The following is a 16,168-nucleotide window of genomic DNA, read 5'->3' on the forward strand; positions in this document are numbered from 1 at the left end:
ACTGAGGAATGCTTGGGTATTAGTTCCGGATGCCCATGTAGGCTTTTGATTGTATGCTAGTCTATCAATCTGGGAGTTGCGGGAGTATATTGGGCCTTGTATTGCACATAACCTTATCTATCCTATGTCTAGGTCGAATTTCTTCAAGACCAAATGTAAAACAAGATTGAAAAATTGTTGTATGAATTATCGATTAGTTCCGGATGCCTACATGTTCTTTTGATTGTACGCAAGTGTATCAGTCTGGGAGTTACGGGCTTCTATTCCAGCAAGATATTCCGGTGTATTTCACTACAACTGGCTTCGTTACTCTGCTCGGTAAATTAAATTAGAATTTAGTTTTTATTAAAATAGGTTCGATTATTCTTATGAATTGTTGAACAAATTCGATCATCGTACTTGAAAATGCAAGATCGGACATAGGATGGGGATATGCAGATATGTATATCTCTCTGCGCAAAAATGTTGGATACAAATGATGCGTCATATTGATTGAAAACAGAATGACTGTTTTGATTCCAAAATAAGTCTACTATCTAAAGAAAGATACACCGCATAGTGGGGCAGAATCAAAATTGTTTTGGAAATAAATCTGGCATTTCTAAACGGCTGCTCCGATCGGAATGAAATTTGACGTGGGCGTAGCCAAGAAGTATTCGAGTTTAAGTTATTAAAATGGGTAATACAAATTCTCCAAGGGCGGCCCTTTGTGCGCTCAAAATAGGGTTCCTTTGACATGTAACATTTTTAAACACGTACCATTTCACTGTGGTTCCAATTCAAAATCTAGGTGGACAAAATTATGAAAATCGGTATCTTCAGAATTTGGAAAAACTAAGTTTTTTCGGAAGCTGACAATCTGCTCTCCTCCAATACAAATGGGATTTTCAATTGGACATTTCGTTTTCTCGACAGAAGCGCGAGAAGTTCAACAAATTTTGAATCATATTTTCGTTAATTTTTTTTAATGTTTTACTGCTTTACTAAATTAGATATATCTCAATTGTTTTACCATATAGAAATTCATACTTCAAAACATAGATAAACATTGATATAGGCTTTTATTAAATGTATATCTTATATTTATGGGCCTCTCCATTTTCCTGTTATAGTCCTTTAAAATTGGTTCTCAAATATACTCATATTTTTTTTTCTAAGAATGTTATATAGCTTGCCAAAAAAAAGACCGTCGAAGCCCGTCCAATGACTATATACATAATTTAAAGAAACTTCTGGGGAATGTCTTTGTAAAAAAATTGTAGCCGAAATACTTTTTTTTAATTTTTACGGAATGGAATTTTTAGGAATATTTCTTTATTTATTATTGTTTTTTATATATCTAGACCCTACTGTAACTTGAAAAAAAGTTTATATTGATCTTTTAAAGATTTTTTTTGGAATCGGAGATACCAATTCTATATAAAAAGATCCCCAAATAATTTTGTCCACCTAGATTTTGATTTGAAACCACAGTGCATTTGTTTGATTTCATATTTTTATATATATGTCGAAGGTATCCTACTTTGAGTCCCCATAGCGCCGCCCTTGGATAATTTGTAGGACCCATTTTCATAACTTAATGTCCTTGGCTACGTTCACGTCAAATTTTATCCCGATCGGACCAGGTGTTTAGATATGCCAGATTTATTTCCAAAAAATGTTGATTCTACCCTACTGTGCACCGTTCATTGGGGAAATAAGAGCCACGATCACACAGATATTTCGTCAATAATTGGGCAGTAAACTAGCTACTATAGGAAATGCTGTGAGGTTATCTGGTTATGTATCGAAAGTCATTATGAGATGAAATCACTCTCGAGTGATTACCAGACATCATGGGTGGTTCATGAATTCCAGATATCTCTTAACGGGATGGCGAGACATTCAAACCTGGAGTTATTCTAGTTGTTGGTACTTACAGTGAGTGTCACTCAAAATCGTACAACATATTTTTTTTTTAAATATTATGAAATTATACAGGTAATAATAGGTAATTATATAAAAAATTAAAAGTAATTTTATTAATTGGAACAAAAAATATGTATTTCAACAAAAAAATTAACAAAACCTCAATTCGTTAAAAATATATTGATGGAAATTAAAGAACATCTCAAAATTCATATTTCACTTAAATTCGTACAATTATATTAAATAACAATTAAAACTTTAAAAATTAAAAAAAATGTTAATATTAAATAATCCTAATACTTTGTAGGGTATAATTTGCTATTTTTTAGTGCCTTTACGATTTTAAATGAAGCGTTGATATTCTGGGCACTGACAGTCTTACCCAATTTTTTTATTTGTGGATAAGGGCAATTAAAATTATACACAATTTTCTATTAGGTAATAGCACACACAATATAAAAATAGAATTTTAAAATATTTCCAAAACATCAACTTTCTAAAACTAATGAATAAAATTTGACTACGATGGTGTACGATTTTAAGTGACATTCACTGTATATTGTTTATGCTAGCTGGACTCGAGGCTTCTATATTCCCTTTATGACAACCGAAGATCAGCAGCTTTAGTAAGGATCGTATGAGATCTTTTGGCTGTGCTGACAGGGCACTGTTTAATTTTCAGTATCAAATTAAAAATCATCTGTGAATTAATTTTGTTTATTAATGTAGTTACAGTGAATTTAATGAATGTTTTTGATTATACTTAAGTTTTTTTCTTAAATATCATAAAAAAAAAGTTGTGACATGCAATATGTTTTACGGTTTTCAAAAATGTTTCTTAAAATCAGTCTTGAGAGTAATTTGCAGAGATAATTATTTAATTAAAAAAAATAAACGGACGGAAAGTGTTAGAGCGGACCTTAAAATTATTTACAAGACTATATATGATTTATAAAAATCAAAATTATAATTTTAATTAAAACATAAGCAGCTGATTTTTATTAAATAATATTAGAGATTAAATACAAAATCAGCTGATTTAGTTTTTAACTAAAAAAAATTTAAATAAAAATTTAAAACACATGCAAAAATGTTGAAAGCAAAACATCTATGATCACATCAAAACTAGCAGCATAACCATCCATTATTATAAATGATTTTTTTTAGACCAATTACCCGTATTATTTTTTAATAATTATATAGATTTAAATTTAATTTTAGTTACAACATCAAATTTGTTTAAGAAAAACATTTAAAAGTTTGTTTTGTTTGTACATGGATTTAATACAACAAAAATATTATTGTTATTATTCAAAATAATGATATATTTAGGGGAAAGTTTATTTTAGAATTTCGGTTACATTACGAGACGAAGACAACAGGAATTTTTTACCAAGCCTACAAACTTTTAACAACAAGTTTAGGAAATCTTAGTTTAATTTTAAACTCTTAAAGTAAAGGGTTTAATTGTTAAACTACAATTTCTTAATATGTAAACTGTTGTTAAGAGATGAGGACTTGGTGGGTTTTTCAATTTTTTTTTGTTTATTTTTGGTTTAGAACACAAAAGAAAAACATTTAAATGAAAGTAAAATCCATATATAGAAAATAATAGGAAAGTATACAAAAAAAAGTGGTTGGTTTTTCAAAAAAGAAAATTTTGATTAATCAAAAGACCTGATTTATCACTCGATGTAATGGCCGGTTCTTGATGATGCTGATCTGTTTGTTGCGATAGATGTGCTTGATGAGCCTTCTTCTTCTTACCGGTTGTATTGGTTGGAACCTTCATGGTTTGTTCCTCTGGCTTCTCTTCCGGATGGAATACTACGGTCCAACGATCTAAACGTATATCCTCAGCATCGATAACCTCACGCAAATAGCTAAGAGGATCCTGATCGCCAGTATAGCCAGAGCCCCAACAAAGAACACGAGCCAAATCGTTACCTTTTTTAAGGCAATACAAAAATTTATGTACTTCTGCTCAGTTGTAATGAAAAAGGATAGAAAAAACTTACCCGTTCCCAGAGGCAATATAGCACAGGGTGGACTAGAACACTCGGAATCTTGTCCCACATTGTCGAGACATTGCAATACCCAACCCACAGTACCATCTCCACCACACACCAAGATTTTGTAATGAGGAATATGACGAAATACATATAAACTGGAAATTTCAATTGGAATTAATTTCTTTTAAACATTTATTTAATTATTTTCTTAATTTACCCGGGTAATGGTCCTCCGTTTTCTAAATTAAATACTTGAAAGGGATTTAATAGTTTCCTAAAGTTCGATATCAATTCCAAGCCTTGACAGCCACCCGATTTAACATTCACAAACACCAACAACGGATTGATATCAGCCGGCACCATGCTGGATTCTATATTTGGCAACAGCATTACCAACAGATCTTTATTATCCCAATGGACTTCACGTAGAATATAAAAAGCTCGAACCTGTTGACGATTATAACAATTTCAATAAATAACTTTTGAGTAAATCAATATATAAGCGAAATCAAATACATACCGCTTTCTGGGCATCCTCGTAGGTCAAGACAACCGAACCGTACTCGTAATAAATTGGACCAATACTAGTAAATTTACTATCTTCAGTTAGGTATTTATTAAGGAAATCCTCATATTTGCGCTGAGATTTGCCCGGATCTAAATTGCCAACGAACAAGGCAATATTGGGCCCATGAGGATCCTGGCTATGTTGCATATAGAAACGCATCAATTCCATTTGACGTATAGAGTCTTTGCCCATTTGTTTCATAATATTCAAAGGACGTTCAGTTATAGATAAAATGCGTTCGGTAACACCACTATCTAATAATACTTGGGAACATCTAGGAAAGCAATAAATTAAATATTAATAATAACACTAGTTTACAAGGTTTTTGTTCATGATGTGAAACATAGTTTTTTCCAAATCTCAAAAACTTAGTAAACTACTTCCCATCCCATCTCAGATATATATGTTACATTTAATGAACAAAAAAAAAATAATTTTTTTTTGGAAACCCACCTGTAATCATCGATTTGATTATCGGCCAAACCAAAACGATCGAGAGCATCACGTATCAAATCCTTAATAGTGGTCGTAGTATCGACAGGAACACTAACATAAGGCTCTTCCACAGAGCATTGTAATTTGCCAGGATAAACACGCACAAAGCCATAATCCCTATCATGAAACCTTAGAAATATAGCTGGTCGTTTACCCTCCAAATGATTTAAGCTTAAAACAGGATTGGGATCTTGCAAAGCTGAATCTTCCATGCCAGCTGGTGCATACAAATCGGTTAAATAGAATGCCTGTCACAAACAAAAAATATTCATTTAATAAATAAAGTATCAATTGAAAATATTTGCATAACTTACACTTGGATCACGTGATATTTGAAAGGCTCTTAAAGCGGTCGTAAGCAATTGTTCCAAAGTGTATGTACGAGGTACTATAATGACACGATATAGTTGACGTCTAAATGAATTGTTGCCATCAAACACCTTAATGGCTTCTAAAATGTGAGAAAATTTAAAAACGATTTTTTTTCATTAATCACTTGTGTTATATTTCAAATGCTTACCTATATCCTTTTCTTCACGCTCTTTTTCTTTTTTCTCCTTTTCTTTGTCCGCTTTATCCGATTTATGCCCCATTTGTGATTCTGGCCTATGATGCGAAGATGAACCACCACTACTGCAGCCAGCTGCACTACCCCCTGGCACCACTGCCATTGCCTCAATTCTATCCACAGACTCTTCATCTTTAAAACGTGGCGTATCACCACTGCTAAACTCTTCCGATATACTCCGAGCTATTTAAATATTATAAGTAAAATATTTTGGCTATTAATATTCAGGAACATTTTCAAAATTTCTAAAGAAGCTGGTTAAAAGCATTTAGAGAGAAAGTACGTATGTTTATTAGCTACTTATAATTCCAATTTTACTTTTGTTTAGCATAGAAATCATTCACTTGTTAAATTTATTTAGAAGAAAAACGAATACCCAAGGAAAGCATGTCTTAAAATTGTTTTATTTTATTATAATTATACGAGTACCAGATATTTATCTTAATGATATCAAATTTTCTATATTAAGTATTGAGCAGCTAATTTCTTATGCAGTTTTAGAAGCTCAAACCATAGAGAAACATAGAGCGGAAACTGGAAAAAAAGTCAAACAAAAAATTATTCAAAATAATCACACATACGAGTGTTGTTTTTTTACATAGTTTTTATTGCTAATACATTCTCACCACTTAGGATTCTGACAACTGAGTTAGGTCTTTGACAGGAGAGTTTCCTCTCTATGTCTATTCTCTATGGCTCAAACATTTCTCTTACAGTTTGTGGGAGCAAAATCTTCATTATCGAAAATTCTAGAACGATATCCTTAACGAATCATAAGCAACACTGATAGAGATTTCTTTACTTTTACAAAGATTCGTTATTTTAAAAAATGCTCTACAATTTAAGCAACCGATTCATACTATATTCCCCAAGGCTAGCAAAGGGTTAAAAGAGACTGAAAATATTATATCATTGCCCTTATTACCCCGTGAATTTTAGCTCTACAATGCCCTAAAAGCATAGCAAAGGTCTTCTTTTCCCTAGAACCTGCTATAAACCGCTTCACCTCCCAGAATCCTGACGAACTGTTGAACAATATTTCAAAAATAATGAAATGTTGGCAGCGGTTTTTCGAGCCAAATCATCCTATGCGATTAATTTGTGATAAGAACGAAGTCATCGGCAACACTCATCACCACCTGGAAAAAGGAGGCAAATCTCAACTTAACCATCATGGTCGACGACGTACAAATTCCGACAGTGAACCAGCTGAAAATCGTGGGTGTCAGTTTTGATAGCCTTTTTACCTCATCAGTACACGCCACTGCAATCACGCATAAACTGCGAAATAGGAACAAGGTCGTCAAGGCACTAGCCGGCAGCACTTGGGGTATGAACACAGTAACCTTGCTAGGATACCTACAAGACGATTGGACAGTGATCAACTATGCTGCTCCAGTGTGGTCGCCTTCGTTGAGTGATACTCAAGAAGGCTGAATTTGAAGAAATATTCAAATGCAGCCTTAAGGACCGTCATAGGCTGCCTTCCAATTACCTCCGAACACCATGTTCACGGGGAAACTGAGGTTCTACCGGTCAAGATACACTACGTCATGTTGAGGCAACAGCTTCTTCTGGAATATCAACGGAAGAGTCATCCAAACTTCGACATCACACAGTTGGTATCTCCCCAGAGGCATTTCGGATAGGACCTACGTATATAGGATGAGAATATACACAGATATGTGCAGGATTCATTTGATCGCAGCTCGTATATGACAGATTTGAACAATATTCGTAGAGACGCCATCAATTCCGCTGCCGAAAATATTGGGTGTCACTTTTGATAGCCTTTTCACCTTCTCAGTATACGCCACTGCAATCATGCATAAACTGCGAAATAAGAACAAGGACCTCAAGTCACTTGCCGGCAGCCCTTGAAGTATGGACAAAGAAACCTTGTTAGCTGCCTACAATCGGTCAGTGGTCAACTATGCTGCTCCAGCGTTGTCGCTTTCGTTGAGTGATACTCAGTGAAAAAATATTCAAATGCAGTCAAATTACCTCCAAACTCCACGTTGACGATGAAACTGAGGTTCTACGGGTCAAGAAACAAAGCGTCATGTTGAGGCAACAGTTTTTTTCTGGGATGTCAGCGGAGGAGTCATCCAAACTTCGACATCACACAGTTGAAGTCTCCCCAGAGCATTTCGGACAGGACCTACGTATATATGAGGAGAGCATACAGAGATATGTGCTGGATTCATTTGATTGTAGCTCGTATATAACAGATTTGAAGGAAAGGACGAGGAAACTAAGGTTCTAAGGGTCAAGAAACACAACGCCATGTTCACGCAACAGTTCCATCTGGGATGTCAGCGGAGGAGTCCAAACTCCAAAATCACACAGTCTGTTGTCTCCCCCGAGGCATGTCAGACAAGTTCTACGTACATATATACAAGGATAGCATACAGAGGTAAGTGCAGGATTCATTTGATCCCAGCTCGTATATGACAGCTTTGAAATACATTCGTAGAGACGCATTCAATTCCGTGGTAGCAGGATATCGTATGACACCGAGAAGATTCTGCCGCGTAAAACAAGAGTCGTTCTGGCACAACTAAGATCAGGATAGACCACATAGACCGTGCAGTCCTCAACTTATGCCCAGCATGTGGTCAGGATCCTCATGACACCCCAAGATATTCCACTGTCCTGTCAACCATACTTCACTATGTCCAGTGGATTTATGGACTCATCCTATTGAAGTAGCACAATTCCTTAGACTTGAACTACATGTAGAACCCCCCAATTAAATATTGTAAAACAGTTTATGATGCCACAAAAATAGAACCTGTGAACATGGGATTGTCAAAAAAGAAATACATTCACAAAGTGTCAATGTTTGGTGCGGAATTTGGGCTGGAAACAGCATACTTCTCCGAAAATGAGGCTGATCAAGCAGTTCTGAGTTCTTTCTGCCCAAAGAGGGAGACAAGACGGTGACATAAGCTTATATAATTAACTACATGAGACATTATCTGGTTTCGATATCAGAGGGCCATACGAGTTTATGTTTTGACGACGGACCATAATTTTTGTGTATTTCGTTCGCTTCCGAATATTTTAAAATATTCTTCAAATCTTATCCTTCAAGTCGTGTTTGTAAACCGATAATAAGTTTCTTAAAGAACTTATAATGTGTTTTTATATTTTCTAAAATATACTCCACAGGGACAATTTTAAAACATAAGACACATACAATTTATTAAAAAGGTTTCCTCCAGAGCATTCCTAATTTAACCCGTTTTATATCGAAATGTTTTATTTCGTATAAGTGTTCTAAAATCCCTAATGGAGATGCATCATACACACTACGAGGTATTTAAAATCAATTATATTAGTCCCGCACCAAATGCGGAATTTCTGGGCAAAATTCTTTAAGACATATTTTTGCTTTCCCTGTTTTCAAAAATTAGTTCAATAATCACGCAACAACAGTAAAATAATTTTATTTTTTTTGTTTTAATTTAATTTACAATAAACATGCAAAATGGAGGTTAGAGTTGTAAAATGATAATGGATTTAGTTTTTGAAATGATTAGTGTCAAATGATAGACCTAAAAGCTGCAACTGAATGTTAGTTGTGAGAAAACATGAGTGTGTTTTTCATTAAAATCCTCTCTTTTTCTCTCTTTCACATCCTTTAGTAAGAGAAGGAGATTCTAAACAGTGTGCCAATACGAAAAAAATAACGTTTTTTATAACGGTTTAATGAATGATTAATTGCTGGTTAATTTTGTAAAAAAAAAAAATATTTGAAAAATTAAAAACAAAAAACTATAACGTTGTAAAAAATAAATAGAAACAAATAGAAAACAAAATGGTTAGAAATATAACGTAAAATAATAGAAACCTTAAAACTAAATAAAATAAAATATAAAACAAAATCCAATTCAACAAAAAAATGCGGTTAATTTCTTTTTGAAATAGCATAGAACATATTTCATTTTTTTTTACAAAAAAAAAAAACAGTTTAAATTTATGTTTAATTATTTAGGTATGTAAGTTAAATCACCTCTGCGTTTATGATAGCGCGGTTTACGCCAACCCAACGATAAACGACGCATACGTTTTAGTAATTTGCCGAAAAGATGCTCGTTATCACTGAGGCGAGAACGACTGCGTGAACTGGCAGCATCGCTTATATCACCGCCAGCATCATCACTATGACCGCCACCACCACCGCCATACATTGTATGACGATGTGGCCGCAAGCGATTATCCAGAAATTGTGAATACTCCTTTAACACCTCCTTATCCTCATCGTCGTCCTCGAAGTCATCGGCTACGGCGAGATCATCACCACGCCTTTGGCGTCTGCACTTGAAGGTATCGTAGTTATCATCGTACGGCTGATAATTGCCATCCTCATCTTGTATGGTTATTTCAATATTCTGATACATAGTATCAAGACTATAGTTGCTGTGAACATTTTTGCTATCCGACTTTCCGGCATTGGAACGTTTCGAACGGCGCCGTTGAAAGAAACGGGCATACTTCTTGTGACGCGGACTGGGTGAGTGCGATTTGACGCCGGGCTCTTGAAACGATTTGCTGCGACCCACCGGCGACAGTTGTGTCGGCAGCGTGGAAAGCGGCTTGGCAGAGGAGGCGGGAGGTTGTATGGGTGAGGCTGAGGAACAATCACTTGAATTGGGTGAGCTTATAGAACCGCCTGTAGAGTGTCCCTTCGGGGGACAGAGTATAGGTTTTGTGGCTTTTGATATAGCTCCAGTCTTTTGTGTAGTTGTTTTTGTAGCACCACCACCACTACTACTGCAATGCACACTTAAGGCAGTGTTAACTGCCATCGGATGATGGCCACCTATGTTGCGCTTCTTTGGCAAGGCCATGCCCGACGACAATTTCAAGTTGTGTGCATTTTTACTTCTATCTATGCTACTACGATTTTCTATAGATGTATTGCTATTACTACTATTATAACTTAAATTACTTATCAAATTCATACTCGAATCAATATCATCGGTTGTGGTCAATTCGCCGCCAGTATCGGAAGTTTCATAGAAACCTTCATGTGGCACCGTTTCGCCCTCAACATCACCATGATAGTCACAATCACTGCCAGATCCGCCAGCCCGAATCCGATCTTCGGCTGCCGATCGGTCGCTTAATACTTGCGCTTTAGCAGCAGCTGCTCTCTTCTTTAGAGCCACATCACAGTGATCATAATCATCGCTAATATCACCGCCGCTTACATCACACACACCCACATCCTCGTCCTCATCGTCGGTATTCGAGGAGAGATGCTTGCGCCTGCCATGATATGGTATCTTACGTACTATATTCGTATAAAATAAATGCAAAGACGATGAGGCCGACGGAGATTTTGTAATATTTTTGGCATTTTGGCACTTTTTGTGTGTGGAGTATGTATTGGTGGTCTGGGTTAATTGTAAAGCACTATCATCATTGGCATCCAATTCCGTTATATCATCTATATCATTTTGATTTTTTTGCTCTTCGCCTGCTCCACCTCCTTCTTCTAGCTGCTCCTCTTCTTCTCTTCTCTCTTTAGCTGTATCGTATTCAACCTCGTTTTTCGCATTATCTAAACGTTTCCCCATCACATCTGCCACAGCTGCCAATGTGGAAGAGGTCATTTCACCCGCTACCATTGTGGGTATGGGTGAGGGTGCATACGAAGAGGGTGAAGATGAAAGAAAAAAATTTTGTTTTGATTGTTCTAAACGTTGTCTTTGTAATAATAATATTTCTCTTAAACTTAATTCGGGTGAACTATCGGCTCGTTTTCTCTCATCCAGCATACGCTGATGATGCGCATTATCAGCTGCTATTAAATCAGCAATATCTAGATTTTCAAATTCATCGGCTAGATAGTTGAAAGGAAGTTTGTTTGTTTTTTTTGTTTTTTTTCGCAAAAAGCAAAACAATCGAAAAAAAAGTTTAAACAAAAAGAGGAAAAAAAAAATAAAATAAATTAAAAATAAAGAATTATTTAAGAAAAAAGAACTAAAGCAGTTAAAATTAAAGAGAGTAGAATTATATGGAGAAATTAAAAACAAAATAAGAAATTATGTACAAAAGTTTTATAAAATTTTGCAGATCCTAAAATGCTAAATGAAGACCTAGAAACTCCTGCAATTGCTAAAGTGTTTTGACGTTCGGGAAATATTTTGAAAGCAGCCTTGCCAATTTAACAAATCAAAAGTTGCATTTTTTGCCAGTCAGCTCATTATACCCTACACCACCATAGTGGGGAGGGTATTATGCGTTTGTGCAGATGTTTGTAACGACCAAAAATATTAGTCTAACACCCACCTTAAAGTATACCGATCGACTTAGAATCACTTTCTGAGTCGATTAAACGATGTCCGTCCGTCCGTCCGTCCGTCTGGTTGGCTGGCTGGCTGGCTGGCTGGCTGGCTGGCTGGCTGGCTGTCCATGTAAACCTTGTGCGCAGAGTACAGGTCGCAATTTTGAAGATATTTCGATCAAATTTGGTACATATTACTTTTTCGTCCCAAGGACCAAGCCTATTGAAACTGGCTGAAATCGGTCCATTATTTCACCTAGCCCCCATACAAATGTCCCCTCGAAATTGGACTTTATCGGTCACAAATGTTTAATTTATCTATGTATCTACACAAATTTCGCTCCAAATAAGTTTTATATATACAAAATTCATGTCACCAAATTTTGTTACGATTGGTCCATAATTAGTCATAGCTCCCATATAGACCCGCTTCCGAAAATCTCTTTAAAGTGCATAAATCGCTTAAAAATGTTGGTATACACACAAATTTCAACATAGTTAACTTTAATATAGACATAAATCACACGACCTAATTTTATGGTGATCGGTCCATAATTGGTCATAGCTCCCATATAAGGCCCACTTCCAAAAATCACTCAAAAATATAAATTATTGATATTTTAAATGAAAAATATTTTTACTCATTTACTTGGTGTAGGGTATTATATGGTCGGGCTTGACCGACCATACTTTCTTACTTGTTTTTGTAATAGATTGAACAGTTTCAATTTGAAGTCTTGAAAATCTTTTATTTAACTTGCAATGTTTTTATGTTTGTTTCGGTCAAAACATGCAATTGAATTTTGAAGCAGTTCTTGTAGCCCTAATAGTCTGAAATTTGATGACAATGTAATATTATGATCGAAATTTCGAAATCAAATGCAAAAATTCGAAATTATGTTCGAATCATTTTTAAAACTCTCCAAATAATCTCTAAATCATGCATAAACAATGCAATATTATGTTCGAAAATTCGAACTTATGTTCGAAAAGTTTTGAAAGTTGCTAAAATAATCTGTAAATCCTGAGGATTCTTAAAAAAATATTTTTATTATTATTTGAGGCCAATTTCAAACATATTCCAATTTCGAACTTAAAAATTTTGAAAAAAAAAATAAAAATATTCCTGAATTTTAAAGTATTTTCAACGTAGTTTAATATGTTCGACTATTCGAATTCGAAATTAAAAATAAAAAAAAACATTTTCCAAACAAGCTTTTATTTAAAAGCATGTTTTTCGCATTTCAACGATATTGGAAAATCTGAAATAAAACTGATAAAAGATCTGCAAAATTCCTTTAAACAAAAATCAAACTAAAGTATAAAACAGAAGTATTTAAATAAATGATATAAAAATAACTCAGAATACTTTAAAGTGTAATGATTGTTTCTTTTATTTTCTTACAAATGACTGTTACGATTCCTAAAAAGTGCTTTAAATCATTTTTGATAAAATTCCAAAAAAATATTTCAAACAAAGTGTATTAATTAATTAATGATGATTCAAATGTAGTAATTATGAAATTTGTGTTATGAAGTGAAAAAAAATTGTTTCAGGTCGATTTTATTTCTACAACATCAATTTACACAAAAAAATAGAACGCAAACATCGAAAGTACTAAAAATACTTGTTTGAACAAATGTTAAATGGAGGTGTATATGTTGTTTGTTTCATTATTAAATAGAAAGAAAAAAATTAAAATTTTATTAAAAGAAAAGTTTTTTTTTTATGAAAATTGTCTGTGATTAAGGTGAACATGAATTTGAATTGTGTTGGAGTTTGCTGTTCATTATTACAATACAACAATTTGTTTTAAACATCAATAAAGTTTTTTTTTTATTAAATTTGATTAATTTTATTACTTTGTTGTTGTTTTAATTAAAGGCTTTGTGAGACAACAAGTTTGTGTTGTATTAAAAAAAATTCAATATTTTACTTACGGCACGAATATTCACGAATTAAATTTGATTCGGATTCGGTTTTTCTAACACCCATAATTTCTTTAATTGGCACCTCGGTACGTGGAACTGAAACACAATGCGGAGGTAAATAAATCGGTTGTAAACAACCGAACGTGCATTCGGTTGGCAGGTACATGCGACATCCAGCGTGTGTGGTCAAACCACACCATTCGCAACGATAACCTACCATTAAAATTGAAATGTTATTATGTTAGAAATGTGAAGTAATTAATTATTAGAAAGTTTTCAAGATTTCAACGCACCTGTTAGACACTCGGAGGACCAACAGGTCTTTTTGCAATAAACACATTTTGAATTAGATGGTAGATTGCCTTCTCGCCAGTGATGCTGCAAAATAATGAAGTAAAAAAATTTAATTATGTTTTAAAATTAAAAAAAAATATATTAAAAAAATTTTTGGCGAAAAAAAATTCGGACTAAAAAATACTTTTTCCCGATTTTGACCCATTGTCGGTCCGAATTTCTATGAGATTGGAAAGTTCTTTGAAATGTCTATCATTATCTGTATTGTCCATGTTAATGACTTAGTTATCCAGACATAGATACAAAATTGAGGTAGATCGGCCGATTTTCCCAAATTTAAATAGCAACCTAATCCGGACTATAGCTTATATCAACATGAATACGGACATGTCTATATCGACTCCTCTATCTATAACGATCCAATATATATATACATTAAGGGATCCCAAATGAAAAATGTGAAAATTACAAACGGAATGCTAAACATATCTTTAAATTTAAATAAAACAAAGTGTATGTGAAATATCATCGAAATTTTTTATTCGCTGGGTGGCTTGCATTCGCAATGTCAATTTTTCCATGACTCTCTTGGGGGAAGCGCGCGGATCGTACAAAACATTAATTTTGATAAAATAGTTTTAACATTTGTGCGTGTTGTTGAACGCTACATCCGTTCATGGTGACTGACAATTCGACAGATGCAGCTTCAACAATAAGGCCAATCAACTATCAAAGTTCGGAAAACCCTATATACCAGTCCGAAGGCCCAGTGTCCAGTCCGTTTTAGTTAAAATTGCATTTGGTACAAGTTTTAGGTTTCATTGTATGATTGCTGTTAACTTACCTGATGTTTGACATTTAATAACTCCTTGCCGGGTACATAGGTGGCATTTTCTGTACAATCGGGTACAGCAAAATCTTGGCACTCAAGATGCGCATAATATTCACAAACTGAAACAGAATAAATATAAATATTAATAATAAATAAATGTAATTAATACTATATTCGCATATGTCAACTTTAAAATATTCTTTAGGATATAACCAGTAATAAAAAGATAAATTTTTGGACCTGATATCGGTATTCTTGATATGACATTAGACTGCTTTTTAAACACTAACTTAGGTATTTTGAAAGTAAATATAAAAACGAATGCTAAAATTTTGATAAAACGAGATTATTTTAAAGTGATTAAAAAGTACAAACTCGAACAGTTTGGTACTTTTTGAAAACAATATTTCTTCCAAACAATTATCGCAGATTTGTAGTATTCCAATCATTGCTTTGAGATATAAATAATGTTCGCTTAATAGGGGAATTATGAAGCAGCGAAATTTTAATTTTTTATTTATTTATTTAGAATTGTATCGTGTACTTCTTTAAATTGAATTGATCTGATTCTTGAGTCACACAAAATAACTAAAATGACGTTATTTTAAATTGAGAAAATAGTACAAACTTGGGCAGTTTGGTATTTTTGAAACAATGTTTTTTTTCTGAGAAAATTATCTCAAATTTGTACTGTTCGAATCATGTCTAATGTTCACCAAATAGTTGAATTTTAGAAAGCGTACAACTTGGAAATTTATACTTTTTTACTTGTAATGGTACTTTTTTAATTGTAACATATAAGTTAATAGATATGCTGATCATAAAAATCAAGAAAAGCGAGACTTAAATCGGACATAAGGGGGAATTAATGGTACTCTATGAATGATTTAAGCATCCTCTAGGGGATACTGTACTTGTTTGTACTTGTGCTTTTTTGTGTATAAGTTTAAAATCAAAACAATTGCATTTTTACTTTAATCAAAGTTAGTTTATTATAAAAAGTAAGAACAAATAAATCAAAACATTAGAAAACCAACACATTCCAAGGGTTTTTGTGGAGTTAAGTGGTTAGTTTACTAACCACCATGGCGGTTGGCATTAAAAATAATTATGATAAACATTTTTGTTTCTTCAAAAATTATAATTGTTTAGCAAAATGCCAATAGATGCCAATAAACTATGTTTTAAAGACCATAGAAAAGGTGGTTAGTAAAGTGACCACTAAACCGCAAAGAGTTAGCAACTTCTCTACAAATTTTTA

The 16,168-nt window shown here is 33.8% G+C and overlaps 1 protein-coding gene across 4 annotated transcripts in view; it reads right to left on the reverse strand.

Annotated features, from left to right (window-relative positions):
* Nucleotides 1-16,168, reverse strand: part of LOC135963474 (diacylglycerol kinase theta) — a 92,810-nt gene that overhangs the window by 16,531 nt on the left and 60,111 nt on the right. For 2 of the 4 annotated variants that reach the window (XM_065515331.1, XM_065515329.1), the window contains exons 5-15: nucleotides 14,920-15,026; nucleotides 14,075-14,159; nucleotides 13,791-13,994; nucleotides 9,570-11,405; nucleotides 5,504-5,734; nucleotides 5,298-5,434; nucleotides 4,942-5,231; nucleotides 4,441-4,762; nucleotides 4,138-4,367; nucleotides 3,927-4,075; nucleotides 3,586-3,855 (exon numbers count right to left, since the gene is read on the reverse strand). In XM_065515331.1, coding sequence (XP_065371403.1) covers nucleotides 3,586-3,855; nucleotides 3,927-4,075; nucleotides 4,138-4,367; nucleotides 4,441-4,762; nucleotides 4,942-5,231; nucleotides 5,298-5,434; nucleotides 5,504-5,734; nucleotides 9,570-11,405; nucleotides 13,791-13,994; nucleotides 14,075-14,159; nucleotides 14,920-15,026 — 3,861 coding nt within the window. The remainder of the gene's footprint in view (nucleotides 1-3,585; nucleotides 3,856-3,926; nucleotides 4,076-4,137; nucleotides 4,368-4,440; nucleotides 4,763-4,941; nucleotides 5,232-5,297; nucleotides 5,435-5,503; nucleotides 5,735-9,569; nucleotides 11,406-13,790; nucleotides 13,995-14,074; nucleotides 14,160-14,919; nucleotides 15,027-16,168) is intronic. The other 2 variants (XM_065515332.1, XM_065515333.1) reach the window with 2 other exon arrangements.

The sequence above is a fragment of the Calliphora vicina genome, chromosome 1 (genome assembly GCF_958450345.1).
Source record: "Calliphora vicina chromosome 1, idCalVici1.1, whole genome shotgun sequence".
Classification (NCBI taxonomy): domain Eukaryota; kingdom Metazoa; phylum Arthropoda; class Insecta; order Diptera; family Calliphoridae; genus Calliphora; species Calliphora vicina.